The following is a 16,635-nucleotide window of genomic DNA, read 5'->3' on the forward strand; positions in this document are numbered from 1 at the left end:
ATCCTAAAACAACAGCATTATATAAAATGCTCACTAAACGTAATGGAATCGTCGCATTTCATGACAGGTATAACAATGCGCGAAAAACGACTGAAAGTTATATCCCGCTTGAACATAATATTAACTTTTTTAGGCAGGTGGCGAACTGGCGATGACAAAGATTGTTGCTGGCAACACAAGTTTAAAAAAATATACAATATTTTTACATGACAATATTATACCAAATCGATTGGCCGAAGCGCACCGCGAAAGAGTAATGTTGTGCAGTTGTTGTTGTGAGTAATGTTGTGCAGCAGTAATGTTGTATAATAATTTAAATAAATAAATAGTGACAAGGAACAAAATGATGTTTTCACTTGGAAGTAAGAACCCTGGACCTTTCACTATCCAGTCCACAGAAGAAGATGTCGTAGGGAAATTCGGCGGCCAATAGTTTTGAGTTAAATGTTACATCATATTCTATATGCTAAATGTCCGCCGTGAAATATCCGTGGTATAGACTATGGTATGAACAACATAGCTTGAAGCTGAAAGTTTTAGTAGCTTAGCTACTTTTAATATCATTGATGTATTCTAATAAGTAGCTCAACCTGCTTAATGTGTTACTTAAAATAGTACAAAAGAACAGAAATAATCGACTAAAAATATTTTAAGAACGTCCTACAAGACACCCACATTTAAGTTCTCATGTATTATCTGTGGAAATGTTTACAATGATTTTAGAATTTGAATAAAGAAAACGATATAGAATTTTGAATAGTATACTCAAATCAAGTACAATTGAATAGCGTTCATCAATAAAGGTCAAACGTAATTACTCTAAATAAATAAAGCGAAATTAACAACCTTAGTTGGAAATGGCTCTTATTGTTCAATTCTCAATTCGGAGGCTAAAAGGTCAATTTCTACTCCTGGTAACAAATTATTTGTCCAATACGCATAAATTGTTGATGGAAGCTATTGTCTAGGTATAGGTCAACTTTGTAGTATGGGGGCATTTTCTCAACAACGCAATAATGCATCAAAATGCCTGGAACTGCCATGTTTGAATTGCTCATGATTAGCTACTTCATCAGACATGTCAAATTCAAATTAAAAAATAACTCTATTCAGTAGGTAACATAGTCACACTTTGAATTGTATTTTTTTACATAACGAACATCTCATCCGCCTAAAAGTACTTCAGTCACAACCTGTACCTATTCTTCATACGCAATCAATAAACTACTATAAGGAAGTCTATATGTTACGGTGCGGACTAATCTCAATTTATAACTGTTATGATTCGCTTGAAATTCTTCAAGATTTTTTTTTGATATGACGTTTATCTAATTGTTTTTTAAAACTGTTCCATTTTTCACTCTGATACTATCTGTTAAAGGCTCTCTTTTTCATAACATTTGCTCCTTTTTACTGCATAATTGAATTGGAATTTGAGAGATTTTCTGTTGTTATTGTACCGAAGCGGCGTAGAGGTGCTAGTACATTAACGACCGTTATCCAAACAAATCATCGATTCATCACCTCGTAAAGTAAAGGTCACGTGCGTAATCGTAAATACACAAATAATCTCATGAATTTATTATAACCTTCCAAATTGTTATCAGAGCACCAGACGATGAGCAATTTATTCAAACTCGCGTCGAAACCGTAACTGATACCGCAAAATAATAAAGAGCATAATTTGGAAAGCTCGCTTCGGAACCAATAACCATTCATTATAAATTGTCTTTCATTTGGTGACAGGACGCGATCATATAATATTCAAGGACGCTTCGAAACAAATGACGGGATATTGAAAAATATATGTGTGTGTCAGAACTGAGTATTGGATACAAAATAAATACAAACGCGATAAAATCCGTAGAGTTATATACGCTCCGAGAGCGTAAATTCAAGAGAAAGAGCGCAATTTATAGCCCCTCTATAGCGTTAGTTCATTTTGTTGCCCCCGTGAATAAATAGCCTGAGGTGATACACCTTGTTTTCTTTTTTCATTTTCGCAAGACTTCTATTCTAACCGCAAACGCTTTGGAGAAAAAGCTTTATTGTCATTCTAACAAATAAAGTCCGTATAAATAGCCAATCAATTAAACTGTACAATACTGCGATAACGAAGAACGTAAGATATTTTAGAATTGTTCGGAGTGTAGACGGCGTCTGCAATTCAGTACCATTGGCTTACGGGTATAAAATAAACACTGAAACAAAGTTGAAAATAGATAAATTGCGAAATCTCTATTCAATATTGAATTACGTGAACCCAACTTAACCACCAATATATAGATATAGATAAGTCAGAGAAAAGTTAATAACTGATTCAAATATAATAATATATGTTTGTTACAGAGTAACACCTATTGTTGATTGAGGGGAGACTATCACTCGCAGTAGAGTACGTACAAGCAATGTGGGACGCCGTTTTAGGTAACCGTGGCGCGTAGGTAATATGGTTCGTTCACTTATATATCACGTTGCGCGCATGCAGCGGCTACAAAGCCCGTAGTAAGATACAAGCATATCGCGCGCGGCGCGTTAATGAGGCAGTAGAGTTATACGCCGCATAGTTAATAGTTATCGCGTCATGCTACTGTAGCATATATAAGAGCTTATATTGTATCACAACACCCTGGAAACTCCATACAAAAATCTCATTGTTACTGTGTACCGTCTAACACGTAAGTGCGAGGAAGACATAGCCCGTGCGCACTCCTTCTACTCCATATTGGCAGTTAAGGCTAAAGTAAGATCCTGAGGGGTGATGTCGGCGCCCGATACGAAATGGTGCGGGGGCCAGAGTTACCGTTCTATACGTAGTCTCTCTCTCTTTATTTAAGAGCTGCGCTCTTGTCGGTGGAGTAATCGCCATTCTTCTCTTCCCGCCAAATCTTTCACCTCCCGATACGACCTGCACCTATACGGATATATTCTATGGTTGTACGTTACCTGTAACCGCTGCGTGTGCATGATACGTCGTCCGTTGACGTAGACGTGCGCGTCGGTGTGCAGCGGAGTGACGGTGTAGCCGCCGCCCTCGGCCGGCGCTACCACGCAGTGCCGCGGCTGGATGGACGGCCCGTACAGCTGCAGGGCTGTGCCGTTGCCAGACCCAACCTGACAAATAACAATCAATACTAATATTATAAAAAATATTTATATTTTTGATTTCCTTTTCTCGTGTGGGTAGATTACCAACCTCATCAACTCTGGTGTCAGGGTTACTATAGAGCCGCCAAAGGCCCCTGACATGACTCGTGTAACGAATACTTACTATATATTATTACTTATTATATTTTTGATAGTACTGAACAAACTCAAAAACTACTAGGCTAACACTCTCCCTCTGAGTAACACAGGTTATATTTATCCCTAGAAAAAACTATGGATTCCCATTAAAATTTACTTTTATAAAGTATCCACCCGTGCGAAGCCGGAACTGGCCGCTATTATACCATAAGATACATACAAGCTTAACTTGGGTCTAATTTCTACCGAAGCGGTGAAGGGCAAAGGTTCTGTCTAATAAACAACAAATAACATTCGTTATTTTCGCCTGAGCGGAAAGGGAATAATGAAATACTATTGGCTGATTTTTATTAGTTTATCACACACACCTCGCTTCCATCCAACTCTGCTTGTGGAAAATGAGCCTAAGGAACGATTTCTCAATAGACAGATAGTGGTGCTAATTCCTGTAAATACCATCTAATTTTATTTTAAGTTATATCTGTCATTTTCTTATCCGCCGAAAAGGAAAGGGACGGGTAATCGACAAGCATAAAATTTATGGAACACACGTCAATTTTAAGCACAAATCTAAACCAACCGTCTAAAAATTTTACGTCCGTCAATAACCCGACACAGTTAAGTAGACAGCACGTCAAACGGATTGCATACCAGCGACGTACCTTTTGATTCGCCCGGGTTATTCATTCATTTACTCATTCTTCCTAAAATTAAGAGCTGTGAATCATCCGTCCCTTTCCTTTTCGACGGATATGAAAATGACGGATATAACTTAAAATAAAATTAGGCGGTGTCTGCTGGAATCGGGGCCATTGTCTATTCGTAGAATAAAGTCTACCAGAGTTTTATGGTACAAAATATTGAAAAGTCCGCGACAAATTGTCCGAAGGTAAGTTGATTCGTGCTTTGACCAGGGTTGATGAGGTTGGTAATCCACCTCACGACACACGCGGCAGAAGAACTAAACAAATATAGAATGAACATTAAATGATGTCAAATCCTCACAGTAACGTTTCCAAAACATAAAAAGATGTGACTGGTGCAACTCGAAGAAAATTAAATTATAAAATAAATTACTTTTTACTTCTAGTAGCCGTTAGGATTTGAAATATCCATTATGGATGGCAGACAAATTGTGAAGCTTCGCGTCTCGCAAATGGAAAGAAAATTTACTAAATCTAGAAACGAACGAGATTTAAAAACCCTTTAAATTATGTTCACATACGCACTTATATTCTATCTACATGTATCAAGGCGCGCTCACTACGCTTCTAATGTGATAAATCAAATTGTAGGCAATCAACGGCGATGGACTTATAACAACCAATTAGTATAAATGAGTCAATTGAAATCATCTCCCTAGCATTATCCCGTTTTCCACAGGATCCGCTTACCTAACCTGAAAATTTGACAGGTCCGGATTTTTACAGAAGCGACTGCCTGTCTGACCTTCCAACCCGCGAATGGAAAACCAGCCCAATACAGGTTAGGTCACATACCTACGAAACGCATTTCCCGAGAATGTGGGTTTTCTCACGACGTTTTCCTTCACCGCCGAGCACGTGATAATCATTTATGATCCAAAGATGCATTCGAACCTGCGACCTCAAAGTGAGAGGCAAGCGCCTGGTCTACCACGGCTCTCAAGTGAGTCAATTCAAATGACATGATATAATTATAACGACTTTTGATTTCTTAATTACTACCAACCAAGAAGAGCTTGCGTGGAACAGATTAAAGAGAAAGCGAACGTCGTGTCTTATAAGGAAGTGAACGAATTGGCCTTTGATAGACAAGAATGGAGAGTTGTACACCGACTAGAGCGTGGCTCTTAAATTAATGATGAAGGATTGATTACTAATCAACGCTACAAGAAGACTTACAGCTGTAAGTTGTCTATTGAATACTTGAGGGTCTGCCGGTAGGCGGTAGGCGGTAAGCGTGGTAACTCTTTAGGGCGAAAGTTTAAAAAATATGGCCACGTCTCATAGAAGGTGGGTGATGCTATTGACAAACAAAAATATTACTAAGAAAAAAGCGCTATATTTCTTAATCAGTTGCGAATCAGTTTCTTGATTGCTAATAAATTGTATTATACTGTCTTATACATACACACAAATATACATGCAATATTTCCACCACATTCAGTGCACACAGAAAGTAGGAAAATAAATGTTCTACGAAAAACCTATGTAAGAAAAATCAGACTCGGTTCAAAATAACTTTCCTAAAAGATTTTCTGAAACCCTCAACTTTCTCTGAATTTGAAGACGTTGAATTTATTATGAACTAGTTTTCCGCCAGAGTTATATTACTGTCAAACTTCGAAATCTGTTCAGCAGTTTTTTCGTGAAAGAAACATAAGTACTTATTACCATCCTCACAAACTTTCGCGTTTATAATATTAGTAGGATTTCTATATTTAAAAAGACCAAAAAGATAGTGATGACTGACGTCAATTTGATCTAATTTAGTAAGTAGATGCTACATTGACAACAACATTATTTATTGAGAGAAGCGAAAAATATGCGCAGACAATACTGAATATTAAAGTAGTTCAGTGAACGTTTCGTAGAAAAACGAAATTCAATAAAACTCACATCTAAAAGTCTACATAGACTTACATGTAAGACATACGCCATATATCAGACCACATGTACTGACCACGTCTCATAGAAGTCGCCGTCGATAATGGTTGAGAAAACTGTGGTACTGAAAATTGCACTTAAGATAAATTAAAAACTCATTGGAAAACGACTAATTGAGTAGGCAAATAAATAAATCCTGGGACTTTACATTGGTACAATGCGAATAGGTACCTGGTCTTTTATGTTCTTAGTTTTATTTTAGGGTAATTTAATGTTGTACTGTTTCCGTGGCGTGTTTCCTTACATAATAAATGTTTCTTATTACAGCATCTGTGGTCTAGTAGTTAGAGCGTTAGGCTCACTACTCCGTGGTCCGGGTTGCATTCCCGATGGGGACATTGTCAGAATCACATTGTGAGACTTTCCTTTGTTTGGTAAGGACTTTGGCACAGGCTTGAATCACCTGAAATTCCGGAAAAGTATGATGGTTCTGTGCTTAGCAAGACACGTTAAACTGTTGGTCCCACCTATTAGCCGTAAAAACGCCTCCACCAGCAGCAGCAGCGTGGTGGAGTATGCTCCATACCCCCTCCGTCTAATTGAGGGGAAGCCTGTGCCCAGCATTGGGACGTACATAGGCTGTTTGCGTTTACCATTCTTATTAGTATCGCTATTATAATAGTTAGTCGTAGAACATATTTATTTAACCAGGTGTAACCGATAAAGATAAACGTTTATGTGTGTTTTATATTCATAATTGCACTTCATTTTTGTCGAACGGCTCTGAAGAAGATTAATAGAGGTAATTTTGCTGAGTCACTGTTTATGTCGAGCGTGTTCCACCCATTACTCACTTTGTTCAGCAGCCGAGTTACATCGTCAATTTGTACAGGGTGTTAGTGACATCGTAACGAATACTGAGGGGATGATTCAGCTCATAATTCTGAGTTAATATGAAGTGGAATTTTCCACCGCAAAATTAAGTTTGTGTAAGTTTTTTTTTTAATTCTATACTTTGGCGCAGGTAAATTCTGCTTGTTGTCAACTCAGAATCATGGTCTGAATCCTCCCTCAAAGTTGTAGTTACGATGTCACTAACATTCATTCATTTATTTACTATTAGGAGTAGAGGGCAAGAAATAGGAGAGTTATCTAAATGCAAATATACTACTGTACTAAGTACAAGTGTATTTTATTCGCTGTTAGAAAAAAGTAACTCGAATATTTTTACCTCCAAAAATGTTATTCACATTTCAGAGCTCTCTCGCTGAAGTGTTACTTATACTTCACTTACTTTTTAAAGTACATTCACGGTTAGAACTATGTATACATTATATACGCATAATAACGTAATCCCTGGTATCACCACAAAGCTCTCGGGAATTTATACCTAAGTGTACTATGTATGCTCTTTGTAAGCATTTAATAACACAGTGCATTATCCACTCCTGTCCTCAACATAACAGTAACACGCCATCTCATACGTCACACGACTCTCACGTCGCGGTGTGACCGGGTCGAGTTTGTACAGTCGAACGAAGCTATGGGGATGTGGATCCAACCTCGACCCTGCCTTTACGCTTTCAATAAATTCCCAAAGAGCTTAACACAGGAGATTAGCGTACGCTGACGGGATCACGGGTATTACTAGCTTTTGTTGTTCGAGACGCTTCCATGGCTACTGGCGTTCCATTAATTAAGTCCCCTTCTCCGTAACAATTACGTCATTTTACAACGGAAGGAACTACAGCATTATACAATACGTGACCTTTTGACACCGAAACAATCTTCTTCTTATCGTGTGGGTTATGAGATGGATTACCAACCTCATCAACCCTTGTGTCAGGATTGTTATTGAGCTGCCAAAGGTTCATGTAACGACTACATACTTACATCAGTAAGTAGTAACTGGGACCAACAGCTTAACGTGCCTTCTTCGGAGGTGCTTCGGCACGGATCATCTCACTATCGGACAATCAGGTGATCAGCCTGTTATGTTCTGACCAAACTGAGAATCACAAAGTGATTTTTGTGATATGTCTCCACCGGGACTCGAACCCGGGGCCTCCGGATCGTGAGACCAAAGCTCAACCACTGGACCGAGGAACCAGAGGCCGTTACTGAAACGATAAACTGTACGGTTCGAAAGCCTTTAATGTGCGTCAATGAATTCGTTGAGGCGAATGGACCGTTGACGGCTTGTTGTTTGAGGATAACTGCCTCGTTTTGGGGCAGGCTTGATGGACTTAATGTCTTTCTCTCACAGAATAGCTAAATTTTTCGGGGACTGAATACGTTAGTCCAGCTAATATTTTGGTAATATGTTTTGCGACTCGCAGCTGACATTAACCAGCTGCTCGGCTGTGTTATTTAAACTGATAGCATTAGTATGTCTATGTAATGGATTGTATATTAGCTGTTCGCTCGCGATTTCATCTGAGTGAACTTTGGTAATATGACGCTAAGCGGTTTAATTCCATCTTTGGAAAGTAGCCTATATTCGTTTCTGGATTTCGATCAACCTATGCGTTAATTTTCCTTGTAATTGATCCAGCAGCGCAGCAGTTTACGTCCGTTTGAAAACTGACAGATTTATTTAACTTTTTAGCCGACTTACAATTACAATACGTGTGGATAGGATACCTTATCATCGTCTGCTTAGCATTATCCCGTCTCCACAGAGCCCGCTTACCTAGGCTAGGGTTTCCTTGTGGATAGCTTATATTAGATAAAAATCCAATGTACTCAACACAATAGAGGAACAATGGAAGACGGGCACGGTACCGACTGCGATAGGATAGTTTTATTACTATCGCCAATGATTGCCGCGCGAGATGGCACCGATTTTATGACTTCATAGTGGCAGATGGCTTTATCTGCAGCGGAGCGAACCGTATCCGGATTATAAGTTTATATTGAAGATTGGAATCCGATCTCATAATAAAACTAAGTGTGGATTAATTAGACTTACAAACTGATGTCGTCTTAGGCTCTGAAGAATCAAGAATTTACACGTAGATAACTAGAGCCAAAAGGATGAGGGGATTCAAACGAAACTTGGCAGAATAACAAAGCCTGTGTGCAGCAGGTTGACTACGACGACGCGATTAAAATCAAATCAAAATCTTTATTTGTGAGTGAAGGTATACAAAAGGATGTTACATAAAGTTACTACAATCTCTGTATTCAGCCTGTTGGTAGGCATACAAATAGTGGCTTGTTATTTAAGTACTCAATATTAAATTCAAAATTTTATATAATAGGATTTTAAGCTGAGATGTCAATTTAATGGTAAAGATACATGTATATTGTATAAGATTATTATCCGTTAGGTATTCATGGATGTTATAATAGGCTTTATTTGTCAATAGTGCACATAGCTCGTTCTTAACATTTTCCAGGTCTAAACATGTCATATGTGCAGGCAATTTATTGAAGATCTTAGGAGCTAGACCTAAGATACTTTTGTGCAGTAGATTATCGTGTTTTATGATAACGTAATACGTAGAGAACAAGTCCGTGTGCCCATGAAACTGTCGTAACACCCCCCGAGGTCATGTGGTCCAATTGGGTAGTTTCCTACGTCAAAGATAAATTATGAAATTCTGATAACTAAATAAAGACAAATCTAAAGGTGACTAAAAATGTTTTCTTTTTATGTTTTTTTTTGTTTTTTTCTATTTAACTTATTTATGTACTTTAATAAAGAAAAATGTAATAATAAATGCGACATTTTGTCACGTTTTTCTATAACGTCACAGGTTACTTTTTCATACAAATTCCAAAGTAATTTTGTGTTTTGACGTTTAGTAAAAAGTAACTGATTTGACTAGTTGGAAACTACGCTATTGCTATGTCCTATCGATCGGGCGACATAGACTTTACCCTTATGCTCGTGCTTCAGCTGCTCAGAAAGATCTTCGAGCAGCCGCAGTCTTCTTGTAACTTGTCGTAGCGCGGCATCATAGTCACTACAGATGAGAAGCTGCAGTAGTTTTAGGCCGATGAGATGTTCGACAAAAAACATACACACATACATATATAAGATCACGCCGACTTCCCTTTGGGGTAGGCAGAGCTTTATACTTACTACGATCCTGACACCATTGATTCCTCCACTATCATCAACGGCTTCATCCGGTTCAAAAAAATATATTTATGTAAAAATTGAGGATTCAAAGAGTAATATTTTTGTGTTTGAGTGATACCTCGATGAGGTCGCCGACGCGCACGCGGCGGCCGTTCTCGAGCGGGGCCCCGTCGGGCGCCACCTCCAGCAGCGCGGGCTCGGTGCCGGGCCGCGCCGCGCCCGCGCCCGCGCCCGCCTTCTTCTTGCGGCGTCGCGGCTGCGAGTCCGCCGGCCGCCGCCGCACGTGGAACATGATGGAGCCTGCGAATACAACACACGTTACTAACTTGGCCGGCAGTGAACGTTTGTAAAACAAAAGAATTAGATAAACATCCATATATAAGCTCACGATTATATCCCAACTGGGGAAGACAGAGGTACATTCATCGCAAGATGAACTAAGTACCCACACGTCACCGAGCTTTCTATTAGACCAATGTGATAGCCGTATCGCCGTCAGGAATGGTTGAGCCAATTGTGTTAGTGAAAAAGTTCCAATCAAGCTTTGCCGCAGGGTTGTAGCCTTCCTAGTGCTTGGTACCCCTCTGATCAATAACGGGATATCAAAGCCTGGCAGTAATATATACTAGCCTATAGGCTGTTTATGTTACATAAGATACTTACATCTTTTTATAAAGGCGATCCCGAATAAAAGGGATAGGAATGGAAAAAATATGAAAATCTTTAAGAGAATGGTAACCTTTTATGGTCTTTTAGGACACAAAGTCTCTCAGCAACACAACCACGTATTTCTCGTCTAAAGTAACAGCTAGTTCCTAAGTAATAAACACGGAAAGACATCTTAAAAGGAAGTCATAAAACCCAATACTGCACTGACAGAAACGTCTTCCCAGTAATGCACTAGCATTGGTACCTATTGCCAGTGACAGAATAACAGTCGACCTAATTTACGCCACAGCATGTCTAAAGAGCCACTATCAAATGACAACATCATAGACAGCGACAGATTTGACACAGAGCCACTTAATCCATCTACAAATCTAACATCTGCCTTTCAACTGTTTTAAGACAGTAGTTAAACAAAAACTTTACAAAAAAAGGTTATTATAAAGTTAGTGATTATTTAGAAGATATGAATGATATTAGGCAGCTAAATTACTCAATTGTATACCAATATTTTGTTTATTTTTTTAAAGAACGTCTAGGGCCCTGTGCCGAGGTTTTTCTTGCAGCTTCTTTTTCCCGGCTATACAGGTTGTGAGAAGCTGCAGTAGTTTTAGGCGGATGAGACGTTCGTTATGTAAAAATTGACAATTCAAAGTGTAACTATGTTACCTACTGAATAAAGATATTTTTGAATTTGAATAACGATTTCAAATTCTACATTTAAATCGTTAACAAAACTAAGCTTCATTTTATCCTCAGTAGTCATATCAGATCATCCATTTTTCAATTTCAACTCGTCAGCTAAGCGACTTTTACAAATCCCCTAAATTTTTTGCAAAGGAATAAAACGTGTTATCTACACAAATGTAAATTCAAGTTGGTAATATAATCATAATGGAGTGAGCAGAGCCACAAGTTATCACCAATAGACATCTTGCAGTCACTTTTGCTACGAAAGCATAACATACATTATGTCGAAGTGATGTGACAGGTTAGGTATCAGGCCAACATCGCTCATAAATTGGGTCGTGAACTAGGTTCAAGATAAATTATGAAATTGTGATCACTGAATAAAGATTGATCTAAAAGTATCGAAACAGATTTTCTTTTTTCTATTTAACTTATTTAAGAATTTTAATCAAACGAAACGTAATAACAAGTCGGACATTTTATCACGTTTTTCTATGACGTCACTGTGTGATTTTTCATACAAATTTCCTTAGTAATTTCGTGTTTTTCCTCAGTAATTTACGTTTAGTAAAAAGTGACTGTTGGAAATTAGCCTAGGATAATCACGTTGAAAATAAATGAATTATATCTTTATATAATGGCTCAACACAAACATGGGCAGGACACATAGCGAGGAGAACCGATGGCTGTTGGGGCGGAAAGGTTCTAGAATGGCGACCACGTGTCGGACGACGCTCAGTGTGTAGGCCCGCTACAAGGTGGACCGACGATCTGGTGAAGGTCGCGGGAAGCCGCTGGATGCGGGCAGCGCAGGACCGATCGTCGTGGAGTTCTTTGGGGCCTATGCCCAGCAGTGGGCGTCGTACGGCTGATGATGATAATGGCTCAAAACGTTAGAAAGGACACAATTCTTCTGTCAGTTTTAACGAAATGCCCGGGAAGATACGCAGCTGAACATGATCTATGTTTAATATTATAGAAGCGGCATCAAGGGGACATTTGTTTTCTACCTGGAGCAATATTACTTTCCGACATCACAGACGTTTCCCTTATACATTTATAAGAATAATATATCTATACCAAGTGTAAGTCAATAAAAACATGAAATCATTGCGATATAATGTGACGTAGAACTGATATCGAACACGCAAAACGGTTGTTTTGTTATCGTTAGGTTTACTAGGAAATAATATTTCAGGCTAGACTTAATCAAGTGGCACTCAAAGCGAAGTGAAAAAGGAAAATACTTTGAATAGTGGACTTTTTGCGTCATATTTCAATGTAATGTTATGTAAATTGTGTATAACATATGCATTCAGGTTACCCCTATTCTACGAATAAATATTTATTCGTAGCCCCTATTCGAGTGAAAACTTTCGTTAGTTTACTTAGGTGCCTGGAAATTCAGTTGACAAATTTAATTCTGTTTATTCAGTAGATTAAACGGCCTCAGTGGTCTAGAGGTTAAGCATTGGGCGTACTATCCGGAGGTCCTGGATTCGATTTCTGGTGGGGATTTGTCTAACTAAAAATAATTTGTCAGTCCCTGGTTTGGTCAGAATGTTGCAGGCTGGAATCACCTGATTGTCCGAAAAGCAGGATTATTCTGTTCATCAGAGGACACGTTAAGCAGTCGGTCCCGGCTGTTATTTACTTAAGTAAGTTACATGAGCCATGTCAGGGGCCTTTGGCGGCTCAATAATAACTGACACTACGGTTGATGGTCATTGATTTCACAACCCACACGAGAGAAGAAGACGTAGATTAATAATGACAATTAATTGCGATTCAATTTGTTTCTCAGTACAAACCATTGATTTAATAATTCATTGAATAATAAACGTTTATAAAATGACAAAGTTAAATGGAAATTCCCGAAACGGTTTCATTAGCCCACCTGAAATCTAATTGGAACGGGCGGGGAAAATCTGAACTTAATTAAAGAAAAAGAGAACTGTTGTAAATTCATAAACGAGCAACGTTAACATAATTCAAAATATCAGAAATACTGCGCTCGCCCGCTGTACCTATACGTATACCTATACTTTGATGTCGGTAAGAGGTCTAACGTGATTTGGAACATTTCTGTAGCGCTCCATTTAGTGGTGTATACGGAGGCCAAAGTCGTAGGGTAGGGCTGGGGATTCCTACACGCGCGCCCCTATCACAATATTTGCATTGTCTATCCACCAACTTCCAACTTCACATTAAACATTCAAGTGATTTTGTAGTTCCATTTGATCTGTAATACGTCATACAAATGTGTATTGCATTAAAGCAATTGTTGTATGAAATGTGCGGAAAAAGATAACGTCTTCCAACTTATCGTAATGAAATCTACATAACAGATCCTTTCATTTCCGTTATGAGATCGACCTTTCTTTTCTTCCTCTGTACAGTACATCCCGGCGTATATGCATTTGAGAGGTTGAGGGTGTCCTCTTTAAGTCTGCACATTTCGTTTAAGATGGAAGTTAAAGCAACCCTGGTGAGCGTGTGGGAGGTGAAGAGGGGAGCAGGGTCACGAGTGAAACAAGCGCTCCTCTAGTGTCAACATCATTAGTGTACACTGTCGCTGGTGCTACCTGCTACGAGAGTGCTACGGACTACGAGCCGTAGCCGACTGTAGCAGCCGAAGCACCTAATATAATTCACTCAAAATGAACGAGTCGAATTATCTGTAAAGCTTTTATTTCAGTGGGGGTAAAAAACTGCTTATTCCTCCCACCAGGTGTCGTTACTGTTAAGTATTCTTAAAATTTGACAATTCCCCATACTATTTGAGTAAACAAAAACATTACTTTGGTTATATTTTCACGTTTGCGCAGCGTTTAACTACCCTATAGATCGGAAAGAAGAAAACTTAGAAAAACTTATTTTCTATCAAAACTGCTTTTTTCCAACTGGCTGCTTTTATTTTTCGTGGCTCATCCTGCAGATGGGATACACTCCACGTTGCTCCACATTTATAGCAATTTATCACGAATTTTAGCTGGACAGCATGGAGAACTGTCAAAATTTAGAAACACTCAACTGTGCTGCAGCCTACATTTTAAGCTTCTAATTTTTATCCTCATGAACAGTACAGCAAACTTCATTTACCGTCCAAATATTATTAAATATTTCTGCTGAGAGCTTTATATCCGCTGTGATTATTAACATAATAAAGAAATATCAAGGCCAATTTATCATTTTACAAACATAATCAATTATTTCTGACACACGCAACACATTACAGACAATCATGACGGTCGATACAAACCCTCTCACGAAAGTGAAATTACTATAATCATAATTGTTTATCACACTATCTCAACTACAACTATTGGGTTTTAATAACGCCCATTACCACAAATTTAAACGCACAGAAGATACATTGTTTCACTGATTTTAAGTAAAAACTTTCTACATAGAAATACGACAAGCGGTGCAATCGAAAATAAATCTAATTTAAGTTTTCAAGTCAGTCGAGGGTTGAAATCTGATAATGTCCAACTCAATCACACAACTAACTTCATGTGTGGTATGGTCCACAAATTCACACAACAAACTGTTTGAGTTGCCAAGCTGACCGGACCGTTTTTGCTTTGACCAAAATAGGTATTGTTCGCGTTTGCGAAGTGGACGCGGTCTGTTGTTTAATCGCGTATAAAACGCTGACATAGTGAACAGTGCACCTGGATTCAGTTAGCTGGCAAAATCAATAAGCACCATGCAGTGGGACATAAACTATTGATACGGCTTTCAATACTTGATTGATGAGACCATTCAATATTAGGCTCCGAATGAAAACGTCTGAATGTCATGACTCGTGTGTTGTTTCATTTGAGCATTGCTTGTTGTCAAGTCACGGTCGCGGTCCATCAAGAATACATGAAGAATCCACTTTTGTAATTAAAGGTAATTTTCTAAAGCACAATTTGTTCTTGGAACATTATTTTTTAAATTAACACTTCTCCTATTCCTACTACTTGCACTGAAGGTGGTTTAACCACCTTCGTAAAAACGTACACGGTCATTACTTGTACCATAAAATAAGTTGATCGTAAATCGACGCAGTACCATGGCCGCGACACGTCGCAACAAAACACTTGTTTTCAAACTAGACTTTCCCAATATGGAAGGTGAAATGTAGGGCACGAGTAGGAATATTTCAGTTACCGAGCACGACTTCTTTTGTTCCGTATCTTAGGCGAGAACTATAGGACCTGTTCAACCACATGGCGAGGGGGGCGCGCGCGTTTCGATGCCATAATCCGACGCGTGTACATACAATAGGACGGTCTAATTGGAACTGACCACCACCCGTCATCATACAACCACCCTACGGACACTCATAAGCAATGCAATACAAATTAAGGACTAGACGGCGAAACACCGAAGCGTTGTTCAGTGACAATTGAGCGACGGCGCGGTTCGCACACGACATGTTTGAAATTCTATTTTTGCGAATAAACTGACAGCTGACTATATTTTTGTTTAACCCAGTTTATGGGATTATGATACAAAAGTGTACATATTAGAGCCGTATTAAAAATAGACAAGAAGTATCTTGGCCTTAACAGGATGGTGGAAACATACATAAAAAATATAATAGACAAAAAAAGCCTGTACTTTAAAGTGAGCAAGTGCATGCATCTAGACAGGTGTTTTAACACCGTGTCTGTACCAACAGGGACATCTATTTATTATTCACTAATACCCCACCACCTGCTTTTCCCACGCTATAACTACGGCACCAGCTGTTTTCTATACTACTTTTAGTTTTGTATGTATTTCGTTATATGTTTTCTATATTTTGTGACGTTTTTCTTATGTGTTAAAATTATATAAACTAAGAAAGACACGTATACGTGGAAGTGAACAAATCGTTGTAAACAATAACCCTCGTTCAATGAATAGATAACAATGACCTAATGAGCGGGCGATGACGTGCCGTAATGAAGGCGGGCTATGTCGCAGTCCGGTGACGAATGTCGCGAACTGGCTAATTAGTTGCTCGAGTTGACAATCGTAAAGAGAGCCTGCAGATTATGTGTAAAATTATGGCTTGCTTTGCGTGTCGTACGGGGAATTTAATTGGCGGGAGTGCGTCAGGGGTCTAATAAGTGTTGTCGGTGGATGGTGAGTTGGTGACCGTTGTGGTAGTGGGCGGGGCACCACCATCGACCGCGCCCGCGCTAGCCGCGACAGAATAAACAATAACACTACAACCGAGAACCGCTCGTCGCATGCCTTCGTGACTGCACGACACCAACGCATGTAAATGGTCACCTGTTGCTACTATAGTAAATTACTAAGCACACCGAATTTCCTACAAATTAATACTCAAACCCCGATAGCATCAAAACGATT

At 38.9% G+C, this 16,635-nt stretch overlaps 1 protein-coding gene across 1 annotated transcript in view; it reads right to left on the reverse strand.

Annotated features, from left to right (window-relative positions):
• LOC126366669 (afadin) overlaps window positions 1–16,635 on the reverse strand; it is a 97,513-nt gene that overhangs the window by 32,846 nt on the left and 48,032 nt on the right. The window contains exons 10-11 of the mRNA XM_050009875.1: window positions 10,043–10,224; window positions 2,947–3,114 (exon numbers count right to left, since the gene is read on the reverse strand). Coding sequence (XP_049865832.1) covers window positions 2,947–3,114; window positions 10,043–10,224 — 350 coding nt within the window. The remainder of the gene's footprint in view (window positions 1–2,946; window positions 3,115–10,042; window positions 10,225–16,635) is intronic.

This window comes from Pectinophora gossypiella, chromosome 5 (genome assembly GCF_024362695.1).
Source record: "Pectinophora gossypiella chromosome 5, ilPecGoss1.1, whole genome shotgun sequence".
Classification (NCBI taxonomy): domain Eukaryota; kingdom Metazoa; phylum Arthropoda; class Insecta; order Lepidoptera; family Gelechiidae; genus Pectinophora; species Pectinophora gossypiella.